The sequence below is a fragment of the Syngnathus typhle genome, linkage group LG10 (genome assembly GCF_033458585.1).
Source record: "Syngnathus typhle isolate RoL2023-S1 ecotype Sweden linkage group LG10, RoL_Styp_1.0, whole genome shotgun sequence".
NCBI classification, from domain to species: domain Eukaryota; kingdom Metazoa; phylum Chordata; class Actinopteri; order Syngnathiformes; family Syngnathidae; genus Syngnathus; species Syngnathus typhle.
The window spans coordinates 184285-199538 of NC_083747.1; the positions used below are offsets into that span (position 1 = coordinate 184285).

At 45.0% G+C, this 15254-nt stretch overlaps 2 protein-coding genes across 5 annotated transcripts; both read right to left on the bottom strand.

The window, feature by feature from the left end:
* Positions 1–371: 371 nt before the first annotated feature.
* entpd3 (ectonucleoside triphosphate diphosphohydrolase 3) lies at positions 372–9234 on the bottom strand. 3 transcript variants are annotated; one of them, XM_061289792.1, is made up of 11 exons: positions 9045–9234; positions 8830–8969; positions 7624–7761; positions 6926–7043; positions 6634–6793; positions 5001–5160; positions 4643–4870; positions 4207–4470; positions 3965–4093; positions 3413–3550; positions 2077–2801 (listed from the first exon to the last, which is right to left on the bottom strand). In XM_061289792.1, exons 3-11 carry the CDS (start codon positions 7756–7758, stop codon positions 2613–2615), a joined length of 1521 nt encoding a protein of 506 aa, XP_061145776.1. In that variant the 5' UTR covers positions 7759–7761; positions 8830–8969; positions 9045–9234; the 3' UTR covers positions 2077–2612. The 3 variants fall into 3 exon arrangements, with proteins under 3 accessions (XP_061145777.1, XP_061145776.1, XP_061145775.1); XM_061289793.1 differs by lacking the exons at positions 2077–2801; positions 8830–8969 and adding an exon at positions 372–554 and having other exon boundaries at positions 9045–9233; XM_061289791.1 differs by lacking the exon at positions 8830–8969 and having other exon boundaries at positions 9045–9233.
* A 3036-nt stretch (positions 9235–12270) lies between these two features.
* Positions 12271–15112, bottom strand: pomgnt2 (protein O-linked mannose N-acetylglucosaminyltransferase 2 (beta 1,4-)). 2 transcript variants are annotated; one of them, XM_061289789.1, is made up of 3 exons: positions 15024–15109; positions 14658–14707; positions 12271–14226 (listed from the first exon to the last, which is right to left on the bottom strand). In XM_061289789.1, exon 3 carries the CDS (start codon positions 14175–14177, stop codon positions 12384–12386), a length of 1794 nt encoding a protein of 597 aa, XP_061145773.1. In that variant the 5' UTR covers positions 14178–14226; positions 14658–14707; positions 15024–15109; the 3' UTR covers positions 12271–12383. The 2 variants fall into 2 exon arrangements, with proteins under 2 accessions (XP_061145773.1, XP_061145774.1); XM_061289790.1 differs by lacking the exon at positions 14658–14707 and having other exon boundaries at positions 15024–15112.
* Between the last annotated feature and the right edge of the window lie 142 nt (positions 15113–15254).

Genomic DNA, 15254 nt, shown 5'->3' on the forward strand with positions numbered 1-15254 from the left:
AGTTTGCCCACCCCTGCTCTAGACGGTCCAGTTGCAAGCAGAAATTAAAGATATTTCTGTTGATAATCGCCGAGTTTGTATTCGCGCCCACGAATTATAATCTCGGCGGGAGTAGCGCCAATTGAAGTCATATCGGCGTCACATGACTGCAACGTAATATTATCTAAAACGGTAAATTAGAGTTAAATAAAGTTCACTTTTTTATTCAACGCGATCATTTACAACCGTTGACCAGGGAGAATCGTCGAAATTCGGCCTCTGTGGTAGGCCGCAGACGCAGAGTTCGACGTAGCCGGCGCACTCACTCGCTTTTCAGGGCAACAAAAGTACTTCTTTTTAAAAACAATGAGTTGTATTTACCGTGTACGCTCTAGACGGTCCAGTTGCAAGCAGGAAATAAAAATATTTCTCTTGTTAGTCGTCGCTGCGTCGCGTTTCTCGGCATTGCCGCCGTCCTACGTCCAGTTGCAAGCCGCGTCCTCGGATTTGAATTTTGGCGGAAGCTCCACCCACCGACGTCACGTCCGCGTCACATGACTGCGGCGTAATATTATCTAAAACGGTAAATTAGAGTTAAATAAAGTTCTCTTTTTTAATCAACGCGATCATTTACAACCGTTGACCAGGGAGAATCGTCGAAATTCGGCGTCTGTGGCAGGCAGCAGACGCAGAGTTCGACGCAGAGTTCGACGCCACCCCGGCACACTCACTCGCTTTTCAGGGCAACAAAAGTACTTCTTTTTAAAAACAATGCGTTGTATTTACCGTGTACGCTCTAGACGGTCCTGTTGCAAGCAGAAAATAAATATATTTCTCATGTTAGTCGTCGTGTTACTATCCGCTGTGTCACGTTCGCCGCCATGGCTGGTTTCCTACTTTTGGTTGCGAGCCGCGCCTACGGATGAGAATTTTGGCGGAGGTTCCGCCTGTTGACGTAACATCCGCGTCACATGACTGCGACGTAATATTATCTAAAACGGTAAATTAGAGTTAAATAAGGTTTTCTTTTTTAATCAACGCAATATTTTACAACCGTTTAATAGAAAGAATCGTCGAAATTCGGCGTCTCTGGCTGGAAGCAGGCGCAGACGCAGAGTTCGATTTTGGCGGAAGCTCCGCCCATCCACGTCACGTCCGCGTTACGTGAACCACGTGGCAGACGTCTTTTAGTTAATATAACTGCTGTTATATTAACTACACTAATGTGTCACCGAAGTGCTTCCTTACCCGGACCAGCCATTGTCCACCGAGTGTTTTTTTGGAGGCCAGTGAAACAACGAAGACCATTCACCACATCCGCTTATTTGGTCCGGACCAAAAGCGGAGTTGATTGTTTATGTTTGGTGCAGTTCCTTTTCAGACTGTACTTGCAAGTCAAGTATACACAACCACGCTTGACGTTCTGTGTTCGCATTTGACAGCAATCACCACGGCGGCTCACAGAGCACGGACCCGAAAGTGGAGGGAAACTTGCGAGTGCGACGCGCCGCGTTCCTGCTCTGCCCTGGACGGTTTTCTAGCATGTTCTCATTTGGATTTGAATTGATGTGAAAAAAACGTTGAACAGAGGGTGTGATTTACCGAAGTCAAATTGCTTGTTTGGCACGCTCAAACATGGCGAATAAAAAACTCTTGAATTTGGACTTTGATATGGACACTGCAAAATCTTTTTTTTTTTTTTTTTTTCTTTTTTTTTTAGCGGCCCTGAAATGAATCCGGTGTGTGTCACATTGTTGTCCTGCACCGCGATCCAAGGACGCTTGAGTTTGAGGGCACAGAAGGATGGCCGGATGTTCTCCTTCAGGATCTTCTTGGTGACAGCGGTGTGGTCCTGAGAAAGTGCTGCATCTTTTACAGCCACTAGAGGGCAATGTATGCATCATGAGCAATTTTTGAATGGTTTGGGGAATCGAAAAGTTACTAGCGTTGGCGATTTCACAGCCACAATGCGCACAATTGCAAGATATATTTATTATATCGTTTTTCAAACAAAGCTTTTGACAAATGTCAAACTCAGTGCATCACATTAGAAGCATGCATAATTTTGTCTGATGCAGTGATAAGTACAATGGAAAATTGGTCTTTTATTATATTTTTAATTATAATTATTTTTATTTATGCTTGCGCCTCAGACATGATTTTGAACATTTTCAAACATGTTTGTAATATCACGTTCATTTGAAAAGACAGTATTGTAATATCTGAACATGCAAAGGTGAAATGTACACTGATATCCCATTGCTGAATACAAGAGACTCATCTGCACTGCACTGACACGCCCAACCAAATATCCAGATACCTCTTTGATTGACTCAACCTAAATAAAATTTCAATGCAGATGTAATTTCGCAGAGTTAGACCTAACTTCATGGAACATGTAGTCTTTGTGAGAGAGAAAAAATTTTAAGGACGCGCGCGCACGCACACACACACACACACACACTCATACATACATAAATAAGAGAATTAAGTGGAAATATTGTGATGTTTTTCTTATAGTACTCATACTTTTATCGTCTGTCCTTTACAACACCATGTTAACAATACTCTGTATTGAAATTCATTTTAGGATAACAAACTGTTGCCAAATTCTAAGACATGCCTGGGCCTACTTAGTAGCATGTGCGAATAAGAATGATGAAAATCAAGATGACAGTAATAATGGTCAGAGCTGAAAATAAAAAGATAAGAGCGGCAAAGACAGGATCAGTCAACGGTAGGACTTCATTCAGCTCAGACGGGATCATATTGGAGCAACTGAGCATGTAGCCCAAACTCCAACCTACATTGGTGTTCTTCACCTGAAAGGAAGATTTCCCAAAATATATAAATACTATGTACTGCTTGTTAATCATGTCATAGAACTCTTCCTGAAAGAAAGCCTGTCAAGAAGTTGCAGTGTTGTAGCTCATAGATGAGTCAGAAAAGCGACATCTCCGTTCCAATTGCTGTCATGATTTCAAGTGTTTGGCGGTATTGCCAGAAAGCCTCCCAGACACCCAAAGGCAATGAACAGCATACAGAGCCTCTTGTTAGTCGGGAACATTGCCAGCCAGCTGTTGAGGAACATTGCTTGTGTGCGAGCTGCCGTGCCCCATAAGAAGGGCCGTGTCTAGTACTTTGTCTCACACATGAGGAATCCCCATCATTTGAGGCAGCCTCAAAAAAGCGCCAGATCCTTCAGGCATCCGGATGCCAAACAACGGCTGCCTTTCTACTTTTTCATTGCAGATCATTGGCACGTCATCTTTCAAAGGAGTCGTACAATGCGTCTGGAACCGCTAACGGCTAAAGGCCTTATCTCATCGACTTGCTTGACATCACATCCTTCTGTGTACGTCGACGCGCACACAGTGAACGCTGAATAAAATGTACCCATTGGGACTTTTTTTTTTGGATTTGTTGAACTCACCTGTTTTTGAAAACCAATGTCTTTCCACGTGTTGGAGTCAAATTTGTAGCCGTTGGTCAGCAGAGTGAAGATGTAATGACTTGCAAAGCAATAGGTGCGAAGGTAACCGGGATTGACCCATTTCTTTTGGATCTTCAGCTAAAATGGGAAAGAGAAGAAATTTGAATTGGTTATTTTTTTGGATTGGGATGAAAAATGTTTTTCTTCCAATCGGGTTCCTTTAACATTTGAACTCATCCGTCGCGTAGACCGGCCCTGAATTCACACAATTTGTATTCCGACCGAGAAATAACGTGTCGATAAAAACCTCTGTTATGGACTTAAGATGCATCGGACGCATGGTGGTATTCTTTTTGTTGACATTTCTGTCACATTTGTTACATTCTCATTGCCACCAAATTGATATGCACATTCCTACCACTGTTCACTTCAAAACTGTGAAAATACAAACGACAAGATGAGCGGAACGATTTGAACTTCGTAACAGACAGACAAAAGCGGGTCTCGCTCGACCCCATTTGGTTCCTCTGTGACAGTAAAGCTGTTAGTTACCTCACTCCAAGGTGTGTCGCATGACTGGATAATTGCGTTGTTGAATTCATCATACTCTGATGGTCTGATGGTGTCCGTTGTTGTGTTCATCAACAATGCTCTAGCGACATAGAAATAGCCCGCATATGCCTTGAAGGCCCAGACGAAAGAAACAACACCGGCATAGTTATTTTGTGTTATGTCTTTGTGCTTGTGCGTGCGTGCGTGTGTTTGTGCATGCGTGCGTTGACTCTGTGTCTTACCATAAATTCCCCAGTGACAGGCGGCTGCTCGACCCCATTGAAGGAACAGTGAGCCGAGGAACAATTGGTGAAATCAAATATGGATTTTACTACCCTCTCACACTGCTCCGAGGCGCCAGATCCCACCATAATGTATTGTCGATCTGGATTGTAGTCATTTTGTTTCTTTGTGCACTCGGAGTCATAAATGAGCGAGGCCTGCAAGGTTACATTCACGCCAGTGGGGTAGCAGGGATTGGTAATGTAGGCAGGGTCCGACGATTCCTGCGGTGTGAAGGGAAAGAAGAAGAGGTCAACGAAAGGGTTCGAAAGCAATTCAAGGTAACCAGGCTGATGAGAGGATGTGGACATGATGTGTGTGTGTGTCTGTGTGTGTGTGTGTGTGTGTGTATTCTTTGAGTGATAAACAGCAGACTCTTGCACGCTGCCGCTGTACCTGAATGACTTTGTCCAAAACCATCTTCTCAGCTTCATTCTTGCCATAGCAGAGGAAACTGTGAGTGTAGACATTGTAAGGGTAGCCGTACAACTTGACGTGCACGTAGTTAGGGCCGGTCAGCGCTTCGTTAACCGCAAAGGCGATTTGTGTCGACGCACCGCCCAGATCCATTGAGCCCACAGTCTTTGACGTCTGTGGACGAACATAGGTGTTCCATAGGTTTTTCTGCAAACACAAAATAAAGCACGTCGGTATAGGCGCGGCGGCGGTGGCGTCGTCCAACAATCTCAGTCAATGTCACTGCCGCGTTGCAGATCGTACGCTGGGCACATTGGTCATGCGTGATTGGTTTTACCTCCAGAAAGTTCCCCATCAAATAGTTGACAGTAATCCACCCGTACAGTCCTTCCTCCTGACCAGTAATGACCGATGCATTGTGGAAGTCAAAGGGCAGAGATTGGAGATATACCTTCAGACTGTCCAGGACTTCGCTAGCCCGCTTCACATCCTTCTCTCTTACAACAAAGCACAGAAAAAGTCATCAAATGGTGGCAAACGTAACAAAATGATGTGCATGGAAAATGTGGTAGTAACTAGCTACGTTATTCAAAACAAATGGTCTACCAGGAATGGATGAATGCTGGCATCAGGTGGATGGAATCCACAAATATTATACAAATATTACCCACACAATAGTTTGAGAATATTTTGAGAGCAAAACCAACTAAACAAGGACAGGAAGTTCCCGCCTGACGCCAGCGATATGAAACGCCACATTAAATGGGTTTGTATTTGAATCAGGTCCAGAAACACAATTATGAGCACTTTCCTTGATGTAAACACATTACTTGCGTGAATGGGGAGCAAAGCCAATTTGACAAATTTGCTGATTACTGCACACACAATCTGCGGTCCAAACGTGCAGATACTGCTTGTACTTTTGGACTTGAAAAGTGGCCCACGGATTTCCATTTGACCACATTTCATTACTGCGGAACGTGTGCACAAAGTGCGCTAAATGCTGCTCTGTGCACGTTCAATACACATTTCTAGCTCCCTACTGGATACATGCGTTCACACAGTGAGGTCATATTGCTCAATTTGGATTTTTGGGTGAAATCTGATATATACTGATTAGTAGATATTTAAGGAAAGATATTTAAGGTTAACGCTTTGTTGTCGTTTGCTGGCTTTTTACGACGGTTGCCAAAGATCACGCTCAATTGACAAGGCTCCAGAATGGCCCTCAACGGTCACATTTTGACCTAGAATAATAGACAGCGTGAATAATATTTGCATTCACTAGTGCGACCGCAAGAACATTATTTTTTATTTTTTAATTTTTAGATGAAACATTTTTGGGAAATGACAAACTTCTGCTCCACACATGGAATGGGAAGAGGCTCATTAGTGAAACAACGCTGGCAAATCGGGACGTTGTGGTCCGAGACAAAACCGCAAAAGGCACACACACGCCTGGCACACTCACAAACGTACTCCTCTTTGGGCTGTTCCCGTTGGGGGTCGTCGCAGCAGATCAATTGTTTCAATCTCATTCTGTCCGCTTATTCTTCCTTTGTCACACCAAGCACCTGCATGTCCTTCCTCCCCACGTCCATAAACTTCCTCTTGGCCTCCTGGCTCCTTGCTTCTTCCAATATACACGTCCAAAGCATCTCAATCTCGCCTCTCTGACTTTGTCTCCAATCCGTCTCACCTAAACTGTCCCTCTGACGCGTTTGTTCCTAATCCTGTCCGTCTCGTCTTCTCATCGTCTCTGCTCTGTCCGCCGTGTTTCCCAAAACAAAGAAAGTGTTTGAGCAACTGGGAGGGGGGGGGTTCCTTGGTGCTGCGTCGTGAAAAATCCCCACTTACTGCTTACTGCACATGTAATGGTAGTGCTGTGGCCCTCTAATCCGGCGGCGCATGTACATATCTGCTGAGAGAATGCTAAAAAGGTCCCGTAGAATGCTCCCTTGCTTACTTACAGTAACAATCTCATTCCAGCAGTAGCTCCCAAGAACAGAGGGGTTGTTCTGTGCTTTTTAACAGGAATGGCTGCAGAGACATTTTTCATGCAAGCTTTGAAGCCTTCCCATGTTTCTGCATCTTTCTTCGGGTCAATTTTCAAATCAGAGATTGGAACACCTACAAGTACAAGTTTACATATAAGTTCCAAAGTCTTTCAAAATACACACACGCGCACACACACAGCAACATCAAAGACAAACTTGAACAAAACTTCGCACGTGATTCATCTCTACACGACTTTGGACTCACCATGTACGTTACAGTTCAATCTCTCCGTCACCACTCCCGTTTCATTCTCCTTCGCCCCCGGCCACTCGTACAAATAGATGTTGGAGCGAGACGATCCCGAGTCAATCACTATGCCGTACTGCAGTAACAGAAAATGTGTGCGTGTTACTTTTCAACAGCCCAGTTGATGTATGTTTGATCAGGAAAATGAAAAAAGTAAGTCGGTATTTTATATTTTAGCCATTCATCTTGGAGAACCAATGAAATACATAATGCCTTTAGAGCCGCCCACTTTTAATGTTCTCAAAGTAATAATAGCACTAGGATGTAATGACTAATTTGTGCTAATACTTTGTTAGCGCATGTTACAACTCAGTTGCCTAGTGGTAGAGTGTCCGCCCTGAGACTAAGGTTGTGGTTTCAAACCCCGGCTGGCCGGGTCATACCAAAGACTATAAAAATGGGACCCACTAGATCACCAAATGATTCCCGAGCGTGGCGGCGGCGGCACCGCTGCTGCTGCTCACTGCTCCCCTCTCTCCCCAGGGGATGGATCCAAATCACACGGGGATGGGTTCAACGCAGAGGACCAATTTCACCACACCCAGATGTGTGTGTGTGTGTGTGTGTGTGTGTGTGTGTGTGTGTGTGAGAGAGACGACGATGATTGGGACTTTACATCCAACTTTGTTTGCGTGTGCTTGTTTGCTAACACCCACCTCCGTGCCATACTCTTTGGACCCCCAATTGCTCTGGATGACGGCAACAGTTATGAGCCCGGCGATGCTCGCCAGGAGGAGGAAGAGAACTGTGGCTATGCGACACTTGTAGCCCACTTTTCGCTTTGAAGCCATTTCCTGTTGGCACAAAAGAACATTGCGTGGTTCTCACTTCCAAAGTCATGGTGATTGGGATTGAGTTTGACTCAAACGATTACTTTAGTAAAGGCTGATTTGTTTTTCCTGCATTTTGTCTGATGGGTGTTTGAACAGGTATTGTAAGTGTGAGCTGATTTCTTTGTTGAAATTGTTAAATGCGGTTACGCTTAAGAGGATAACAGTGAGCCGTGCTGCTCGGAACAGAAAAAAGGAGTTCACTTTAGAAACATGTAGTAACATGATCTCATTGACTCGTGGCTTCACTGGCCATGAGAATGATATCCAATATGGATCCAAAAACATCTACCTTTACAATAAGGCTGAGGTTGGTTTGACACAATCACAGAGTCATTTAACATTGGGTGGTGGTTGTTGATATTATTACGTTTCTTGTCATGGTATAGATCGATTTTCTACACACTGCGTTTGTTCCCTTCTACAATATTTGGGCTCTTGCGTAGTTTGAAAAGATATCACTCAAACTTGTACAGGCCTACTATATATTCCTTATCATTTCAGAAAATTCATTGCTGGATGATCTAATCCTTTAGCGTGATATAGTACAGTTGGAAATATTTCAGAATTAAGTACATTTGGAAGATAATTACATCTTTGTTAATGCTGATTTCTTTTTCATACACTTATTCTGCTGAGTGTCACTTTGAACAGGTATAGGAAGTGTGAGATGATATATTGTGTGAAAATGCGGTCATGCTTAATAGGATCAACGTGAAATGTGTAGCTCAGGGTGGGGGGAGAGAGAGAAAGCAAAAGAAAGAAGAAGGAAGAAAAAAAAAAAAAAAAAAAAAAAAAAAGAGTTCCCTTAAAGCATGTAGTAACACGATCTCATTGATTCATGGCTTTACCGGCCTCCAGTGCTTTAGTGTTCCTATCTTTGACGTCATTGTTTGTAGAACCCGCCAATACTTGAGGAACATAAATGCCTCTCTGGCAGTCCAACAAGCAAAAGCGACCTTTAGGAGTAGTCGCAAAGCTGATATATACTTGTTGTGTGTGTTCAGTTCATGACAAAGTCTTAGAGAAAACCTTGCGTTTTGTCTTTGAACACCGAGCACTCCTTATTTATCCCTAGTGCCAAGGTGCCTCCAGGCAAATAGGACATATTTTCTTTCACGTGCTGCTCCTTCTGCTTGTAGGAACGGGTCCTCAGGCGTGTGAGGTGTGCCCTATGACAAAATGTGTCCAATAATCCCAATAAAGTGTCTCTGCTGATGTGTGAAGCGCACGAGAGGGTTTCTTACCTTGAAGACCTGCTCGGTGGACGTTTAACAGACAAGGACCCTGAGGAAAAAAGTACAGGCGAGGGCACTGAGGAGATGAGGAGTGAGAAAAAGTGGCCGCCGCCGTGAGTGGGAGAGCTCAGCAGATTCTCTAGCCCGCTCGCAACGGGAGTGGTGTACCCCAACAAAAGACGGTGGTGAGAGAGGAGAAGGAGGCAAGGATGGGGAGGAGCACGTTTTTCACCCCTCCCAGCACTAATACTGCACCATAGCCGACAACAATGAGAAGACTGTGTATTTGTGATGACAAACAGATGCTGGTTCTGAAGTTCACTCATGCAGACAGCAATCAGTGCAAACAAAGTGGAAAGGGAGCCGCACAACTCATTTGGAGTAGGACAACAAAAGCTCTGATTTGTTGTGGCATCTGGAAAAGGGCTCTGTACTCTATTTCAAGCCACGGTGGTGTCAGCTATTTTACCTGCGTGTGTGAGAGATCTTTTTTTGCTATCTTATGACGTCATTTTATTCAAGGATTCAATTCATCTTATTCTCATACCAATGCGCATTTCAACATGATATGGCACAAGAAACAAAATGAGCACGTTCACGGAGATCGTCTGGAGCCAAAATTGTGACTGAAATGGGATTAATTAACCCTAACCCTCCCAGATGACCGAGCCTTTCACCTTATCTCATCAGACATACGTAGGTCATGACCCACAGGTAAGGGTAGGAACGTAGACGGACAGGTATATGGAAAGCCTTGCCTTTCGGCTCAGCTCATTCTTCACTATGGCAGATGGGTACGGTCTGCATCACAGTAGCTGCGCCCATCTTACTTTGCATCCCGCCCTCACCCGTGAACGAGATACGTACGTAGGTATTTATTTTGAGAGGCCCGTTTTGAGGATGCGCTGGTTAAAATGGTCAATTGGCAGCAACACGACAGTTCAAGGTAACAACCAGTGAACTGTGACCTCACAAATCATTTGGGTGATAACAACCAGTGAACTGTGACCTCACAAATCATTTGGGTGAGTGGACCTAATTTTGCGCAGACACTCCATCGCCGCTGAGAGCCGTAAAGCGTGACCGCATCGAGGGCATGACCTTCCATTTCCATTGACTGTAGGTGCGATGCTAGTTATTTTGGTGGTAGTCATAACGTTGGCCAAATGTCACCCAAATAAAGGCTGAAGAAAACAGCACAGACAGAAGACAGCGAGCCAGGCCAAAAGCCATTAGGATCAAGTTGAGACGCTTGAAACATGAGGCTCTCAGTCTGTCTTTCTGTGGACTTGAAGTGCCTCTGTGTGCTAATTGAACTGGCCACAACATGGCCGTAACATTTCCTCTCTGGTCAGAGCGTTTAGTGCATTTTGAAAGCCGCAATGTGGAGCCTCCATGCACGATTAGCAAAAGTGACTCTGGGAATCTGTCCAAATCGCTCCTAATGTACGGTTGCTAATGGGGGAGGTCTGACCATGGCTGGTGGTTACCTTTCCTTTTTTCCATGCTTTGATTTATTGATTTTATATGGCAGATCATTGCTACGTTAAATACATGTGAAACGGTCACAACGTGATTGTGTGAAGGCTGAGGCCATCACACACTATTCGACACAATTAACTTGATTCTTTTGTGGATGTTTGATTGTGTTGTGTATTGATGGGGTCAGTGAAGACGTCCGACCTGGGCCTCTTTCACATATATGTAGATATGTAGTGATATTTTTGCAATTTTCTCTTCACACAGCAGCACAATTGGGATTATTTTTTTGCCCATATGCGACCTGTATCAATTTTGTTTAAGGACGTCCGACCTGGGCCGCTTTCACATATGATTCCAGATCAGATATGCACGTATTGATATTTTTGCCATTCGACTGCAGCCTGAATGTTCTGGACCTCATTCAAGATTCAAGAGATTCAAGAGTTTTTTATTCGCCATGTTTGAGCGTGCCAAACAAGGAATTTGACTTGGGTAAATCACACCCTCTGTTCAACATTTAGGTGACTAACAACACTCAGGACGTGATGTGAAAAATGGCAAACATTCATGCGCTCCGCAGGCGGGTAGACACTACTCGGTCAAGAGAGTGACTGTTATGATTGGCCGTGAACATTTTGGAGTCGCATAATTAATATTAAATTTCACTTTAATTTATTCTCTCTTGAAAACATGAAGCATTAAGTGCACATTTGTGGTGATAGTAGCAATTGAAATGAGAAAAAAAAAAAAAAAGCGACAAAAGACTGTTCATTGATTATGTGCAACAGATGTGACGTCATCTTTAGTGACGTCTCTCGATCAATGCGATCAAAAAGCCTCGCGTCTTCACTTGGTGCACACTGAAATGATGTTCTACCTGACGGAATAGAGTAACCAAATTGAGCCCGAGTACCGTAGTGCAGTACATACACGTAGTAGCTGAGTGGATGTATGAATGCTCCAGAGTGATGGCAAAAGCTCCAGTTGTAGTGCACCCAAATGATTTAAGTGACTAACTGAATAAATGATGGCTATGGTGGCGCCCTTAAACGAAAGGCAGCTGTACAAATCCACAAGAGGTATAGGAACTGACTGACAGCACGCACGCACGCACGCACGCACGCAATCACGCACGGGGTACAGTTCGCACTTTACATTATGCGAATGCGCGACTTCGTGGCTTTATAAGTGACGGGAAAGGGCGGTACCTCTGAGCAATGTGCGTCGCCGAGTTGGAGCGCAGGGGGCGCCAGCCAGCCAGCCGGCGGACCGGCGGGCCAACTGACAGGCCACACGCACCAACCGCTGGCTGCAGGAGGAGTCTGCGGGACACGTGACAATATCCCGTTCTTTTATTTACTATACATGCGCAGGACAGTGCGAGAATGGGAAAGGTTACAGAAGCCGCGTCAAAGTATTGGGGAGGCTTTACAAAGTCTTAATATTGTGAGTGACTTGCTATACTCCTACGCCCTCTAGCGGCCAAGAAAAAACACTACGTGTTGGAATCTAACACTGGAGTTGACATGTATCCCATTTCTTCGTTGTTCGAGGGTGGTTCCGGAACGCATTTCCCGCGAAAATGGTAAATGTTTAGAGGTGAAAATGCCTTATCAAGTGAAGAATCCCTTCAAATAGGAAGTCATTTTAAAATTTCGATGGACGTTATGTTGTACAGTTCTAGTCGAAGCGAAAATGTAACTCCATGTCGTGTCACGGGACATTCAAACAAGGGTCATTCAAACAGACAGACTTGTTGTCACATTTTTAATATTAAAAACAACATCAACATTGAATACAATATGTAATAATTTAACACACTAAGCAATCATGATGTTAATCACAAGTGTCGGCCGGCACCTTGCCTTAAGTTCTACACACGAGAACATCTTGAAAGGGACCCAGGAGGTTGTTGTTGAAGATACACCTGACCCATACCAGGTAGGTGATAAAAGGCTTAATATTTTCGGAAAATGTATAGTTTTGCCGTTGGATGATATAAGGCATGTAGGTATTTTCTCCTTGCTCTTGAATCCACACCTCATACTTAACATCTTTCACTTTGAGATATTTCAGATTCCACGGGCTCTTCCAAGAGATTACAAGTTGCGCCTTGTCAGTGGCTTGGACTGAGGTTTGACAGTGGGCTTCCCTGACCCTGCCCGGATGAATCTTACTGGCAGGTTTGGACTTGTTGAAGTTTCGCATCGTCTTCACCGCCTTCCTGGCAACATCGAGGAGCGAAGGGATATCTATCAGAGTATCTTGGTAGATTCGAAAGAGCCACTCTGGGTTGTCGCAACACAAGTGCCTTTGGACTTCGCTGCTGGCCAAGATTCGCTGCCGCTCTTCCTTCTCTAAATGAGCTATTCCTCCTTGTTCCCGAGGTCTGTCTGGATGGGTAACGGTGTTCTCCTTTTTGCTGTTCCTCCATGAAAAATAATGGAGATCCATGCCCGGAAGCGTGGCCAGGGTTTTGTACGGAGCATACTGCTCTGGATTTATCGCAAAGGGGAAGAGTTCCAGCACGACGGCTCCTCTCGGGAGAAAAAGTGAGGTGATGAGCTGCGCTCCGTGCATGCTCACCAGCACCGAAGCGCCGCTGATGACCCGGACGATGCTGGCCAAAGACTGCTCCTCCAGAGAAACTTTAAAGACTTTCATCCGGAATTCCTGCGCGAGCGCCACGATCAACTCGGCTTCGTTCAGCATTAGCCTCGTGGTTAAGCGGCTAAAGACCACTATGTAGTCGTCCGTATCGCTCTCATCTCCAGGATGACCGGCATGGGCCTCTTCCATTCTCGTGATGTTCATTTTAAACATGAACGCTTTGGAAAACTGCCGAATCTCGTTTCCCGAGACCAGAATGTTAGCTTTGGGCCCTTGTGGCTGAACAAAACCGTATTGATACCAAGTTGTCATCTTGGACAACCCCACGTAGGACTTGGTGAAACAAATGAGCTTTCCAAAGTCTTTCAGCTTTTCTTTGAGAAGTGGCTGCTTGTTGCTCAAAAGTCTGTAGAGGTCAAAGTGGGGCCCTTCACCCCAACCCTCCATGAAGATCAAGCGCGCCCTCTCATCCAGGTCAGAATAAAGTTTCATAGTGTAGAAGGCTGGCAGCAGATCGTCGTGAAAGACGTGCATTAGGTTGTCTGGATTGAAGCGGTTAAAAATAAACGTGACATCTGGCACAAACACGGGCTTGGGCAAGAACTTCAAAGCGGCAGTGGGAAGCTCTAGAAAGTTGAAATACTGGGTATTGTGATCTTCCACTGAGGACATGTCAAGCAGAGCAGGTTGGAAGCGTCTGAAACCCAAGTTTGGCAACATAATGGAGGCGTTTGAATGAAAGAATACAAATTCATCTCCCTCGGTGCAATAGCACAGGTAGTCAAAGCGGCAGATGCGATCCGTGTGCATTTTACTGGTGCACACCATGCGGGTACCGTCTTCACCGAGCGCCTGGAGCGCCAGGTGATAGTCCATTGGAGCATGTGTCAATTCTTCAGAGCTCTGTGTCATGTGCAACTCTTCCTCTAGCACCATAGCATGTTCTCTTAACCTGGAGTACTCCCAAAGTAAAGCTGCCACCACAGACACAAGCAGCCCGTTAAAAAGCAAACCCAAACTCATTTTGCAGCCGACCGCCGAAGCGTGCATCGTGGCCGTCGTCCGAGGTCTTCCGCCGCTCTAGGAATGAGACAAATATCTGCCGGCAGAAGGAGAAGGCGTGCGAGGGATGGGGAAGATGTGGCAGGCAGAGAGGGTGGACAGGGTGCAGGGATGAGATTAGAGAAGGGACGCACAAGCAGAAGACGTGAGCGCTACGAGCAGCTGGAAAGGGCCCTCAAAATAAAAAGCTCTTTCACAAAAAGAAGACCTCTAGAAAAGGCCAAAAATGAGTGGAAATTTGAAAGGAGAATAAAAATGGCCAACGTCCTGCCCCAAAGGCTTTTTCTGCTTTTGGACTGTGACAACTCCAACTTTTGGGAGGATGATTTGGGGGGGCTGTGTAGAGGGGGCAACTAAAGATTGTGTGGGTTTGTTTTAAAATCACACGATGAACTCGTTAAATAGTGACCATTCTTTCCATATGTGACGTGTTAGACAGGCACAAACACGGGGGGGCACAGATACTACCTTTGCTTGGGAAATGCGCAGTCCTAAGTAACCCGACAGCAAAGCCAGCCCTAATGTAAAAGAAAAAAAAGAAAAGAAAGCTCAACTCGTATAACTCCGCTGTTTGCTCACGAAATAGGGAATTATCAATGAAAAACGTCAACCGCGTGGTAAACGATTCATCAATATTGTCTCACCATCTTAGTAGATGATCAACAAACACAGAATCAGCTGCATGCGGCTCATTGATTGATTGGCAAGGCTTGAAAAGGAAGCTTTGACAAACCGCGCGATGGGCATTGCAGCTAACGTTTCGAGGAAAACGTTGGTTTCGGAAATCACGAGTAGTCAAGACAATTAGGCAAAACATTGCAAATTCATCTTTACCTAATGCGGGTCGGTGGACTGGGTGTCGGAGGCCATCTCGTACGTTTCTGCTTCTTCTTCTTCTGCAGGGTTTTTTCTTCTTCTTTCATTTAACGGCGGGAGGCAACCAGCTGATATGGAGCATTACCGCCATCTCTTGGGCTAGAGTGTTCATAGTTTACCAGCCCTCAAGACGAAATAAACGATTGGATAAATACAATCGCAGTTGTCTGTCTCGATGAGATTTTCATA